Source organism: Fragaria vesca, linkage group LG5, assembly GCF_000184155.1.
Source record: "Fragaria vesca subsp. vesca linkage group LG5, FraVesHawaii_1.0, whole genome shotgun sequence".
Lineage (NCBI taxonomy): Eukaryota > Viridiplantae > Streptophyta > Magnoliopsida > Rosales > Rosaceae > Fragaria > Fragaria vesca.
The window spans coordinates 15,144,237-15,146,489 of NC_020495.1; the positions used below are offsets into that span (position 1 = coordinate 15,144,237).

General features: G+C 41.8%; 1 protein-coding gene across 1 annotated transcript in view; it reads right to left on the reverse strand.

Annotated features, from left to right (window-relative positions):
• Window positions 1-1,179, reverse strand: part of LOC101311092 (ethylene-responsive transcription factor ERF021-like) — a 7,804-nt gene extending 6,625 nt beyond the window's left edge. Inside the window, exon 1 of the mRNA XM_004299810.1 lies at window positions 1,125-1,179. Coding sequence (XP_004299858.1) covers window positions 1,125-1,179 — 55 coding nt within the window. The remainder of the gene's footprint in view (window positions 1-1,124) is intronic.
• Between the last annotated feature and the right edge of the window lie 1,074 nt (window positions 1,180-2,253).

Sequence of the window (2,253 nt, forward strand, 5' to 3'; positions counted from 1 at the left end):
TATGTGTTGATCGATTTGGTTGATGATTTGATAATATATATGAAGTTGTTGTTAATAAGTAGTAGATATATATATATATATATATATGTTAATTAATTTATAATATTGTGTTGATGGTATGAAGTTGTTGATGATGATTTTGTGATGATGTTGATATATATAATATTGTTATGTAATTATTATATATATATATATGTGTGTGTGTTAATTAATTTGTTATCAATTAGTTGTAGTACGTAGAATATATACTAAGTGAATTGAAATTTTATATATTGCATAGAATTTAATTAATAATTAGCTAGCGTTATACATATATATTTTGTTATATTTTCAGGATATGGATAAGAGTTGGATTTCGCTTTCAAAATGGGACAAAAGATATGGTAAAGGAGTTATGAGTTTTCTGGAATATGCGCTGGCTAATGCTAACGGGAATACAATTTTCTATTGCCCGTGCATGAAATCTCAGTGTCGCAGCGATATGCATCGATTTGCGATTGACAAAGTATGGCAGCACCTGAAGAGTAACGGGTTTTGGGAGAAGTACACATGTTGGTTATATCACGGTGAAACATCATCAGGGGGTCCGCATGATCATGGGCAATTTTCTGAGACGGGCAGTACATCCAACGATCCAACAACAGCGTTCATCAACGACATGTTTCCTTATGAGAGCGGCGAATGCGCTCAAGGACAGGATATGCCTGAGCCGGTGCAGCCTTTCCCTAGAGCTGTCAACACTGCTGGTATTGACAAGTACAACAAACTGCTTGTTTTCCAACAGACCCCTGTGTACCCCGGTTGTCAGAAGACCGTTCTTGAAAGTGTGATGGACGTAATGAAGATTAAAGTTGAGACAAAATCGACCGTGAAGGCTGTTGATGATTATCTACAGTACACTGCTTCGATGCTGCCCCACGGTCATCGTCTTCCTACCACTCATCATAAGGTCCGATGTATCCTGAAAGATCTTGGACTTTCCTACATCAAGATCCATGCATGCAGATATGACTGCGTTCTCTTCTGGGGTAAAGATTCAGAAGGGAATGACCTTGGTGGCCATAACGCATGTCTGGTATGTCACACTGACAGGTATAAGCTGACTCCTGCAGGCAATAGGAAACCTGTGAAGGTACTTCGGTATTTCCCGTTGAGGGATAGGCTGGAGCGGTTGTACATGTCTTCACACACGGCCGAAGCTATGAGATGGCACGCTGATAGGGAATTGCATGACAAAGATACCCTTATACACCCTGCTGACGGGGAGGCTTGGAAGCATATAGACAGGTTTCCTCATTTTGCGTCAGAGGTCCGAAATGTGAGGCTCGAGCTCTCATCCGACGAGTTCAACCCTTTTGGCAACATGAGTCTTCAATACAGTGTATGGCCGGTGATTTTGGTACCATACAACATTCCTTCATGGATGTGCATGAAGAAGAAATATAATATGTTGAGTTTGTTGATTCCGGGGCCCGGTTATCCAGGGAAGTGTTTTAATGTGTATTTGAGACCTTTGATTGAAGAGCTTAAGTTTTTTTAGGACGTTGGTCATCCCACTTATGACAAGCACATGCACGAGATGTTCTAGATGCATGTCATGGTTGTTGGTACCATCAGTGATTTTCCTGCCCGTGGGATGTTGTCGGGCAACGTTGTTAAGGGATACAAGGCTTGTCCAGGGTGCCTTAGCGATGAGGGGAGCAGTAGTCATTGCAACAAAATATCCAAATTGGGTCACCGTACTCTCCTTCCATATGATCACGAATGGCGGCTCGATGCACAAGCATTTGATGGGACCGTAGAAACGGTGTGCCTCCCAGAAGATGGACGGGGGAAGAAATTTTAGCAGTGCTTAATGAGTACGATTTTGGGCAGCTTGGCAATCATCCCAATATTGTGGCGGCAATACCTGAAAGACCCGACAGGTACAAATTCTGGACACATACGAGCATATTCTGGGAACTCCCATACTGGAGTAAGTTGTTGATCAGACACTACCTAGATGTGATGCACATAGAAAATAATGTTTGCGACAGTGTGGTGGGCACAGTGTTAAACTTGGAGGGGAAGACGAAAGACGGTCCTAAAGCACGCATTGATCTAAAAAAAATGCAATTAAGAAGACATATGTGGTTGAAAGAAGGGAAGGAAAAAATGCCTCAAGCTCCTTACACCGTGAAGCCTGACCAGAAGAACGTAATTTTCAAGTGGATGAGTTGTGTGAAGTATCCTTCAGGCTATGCAGGAAATATA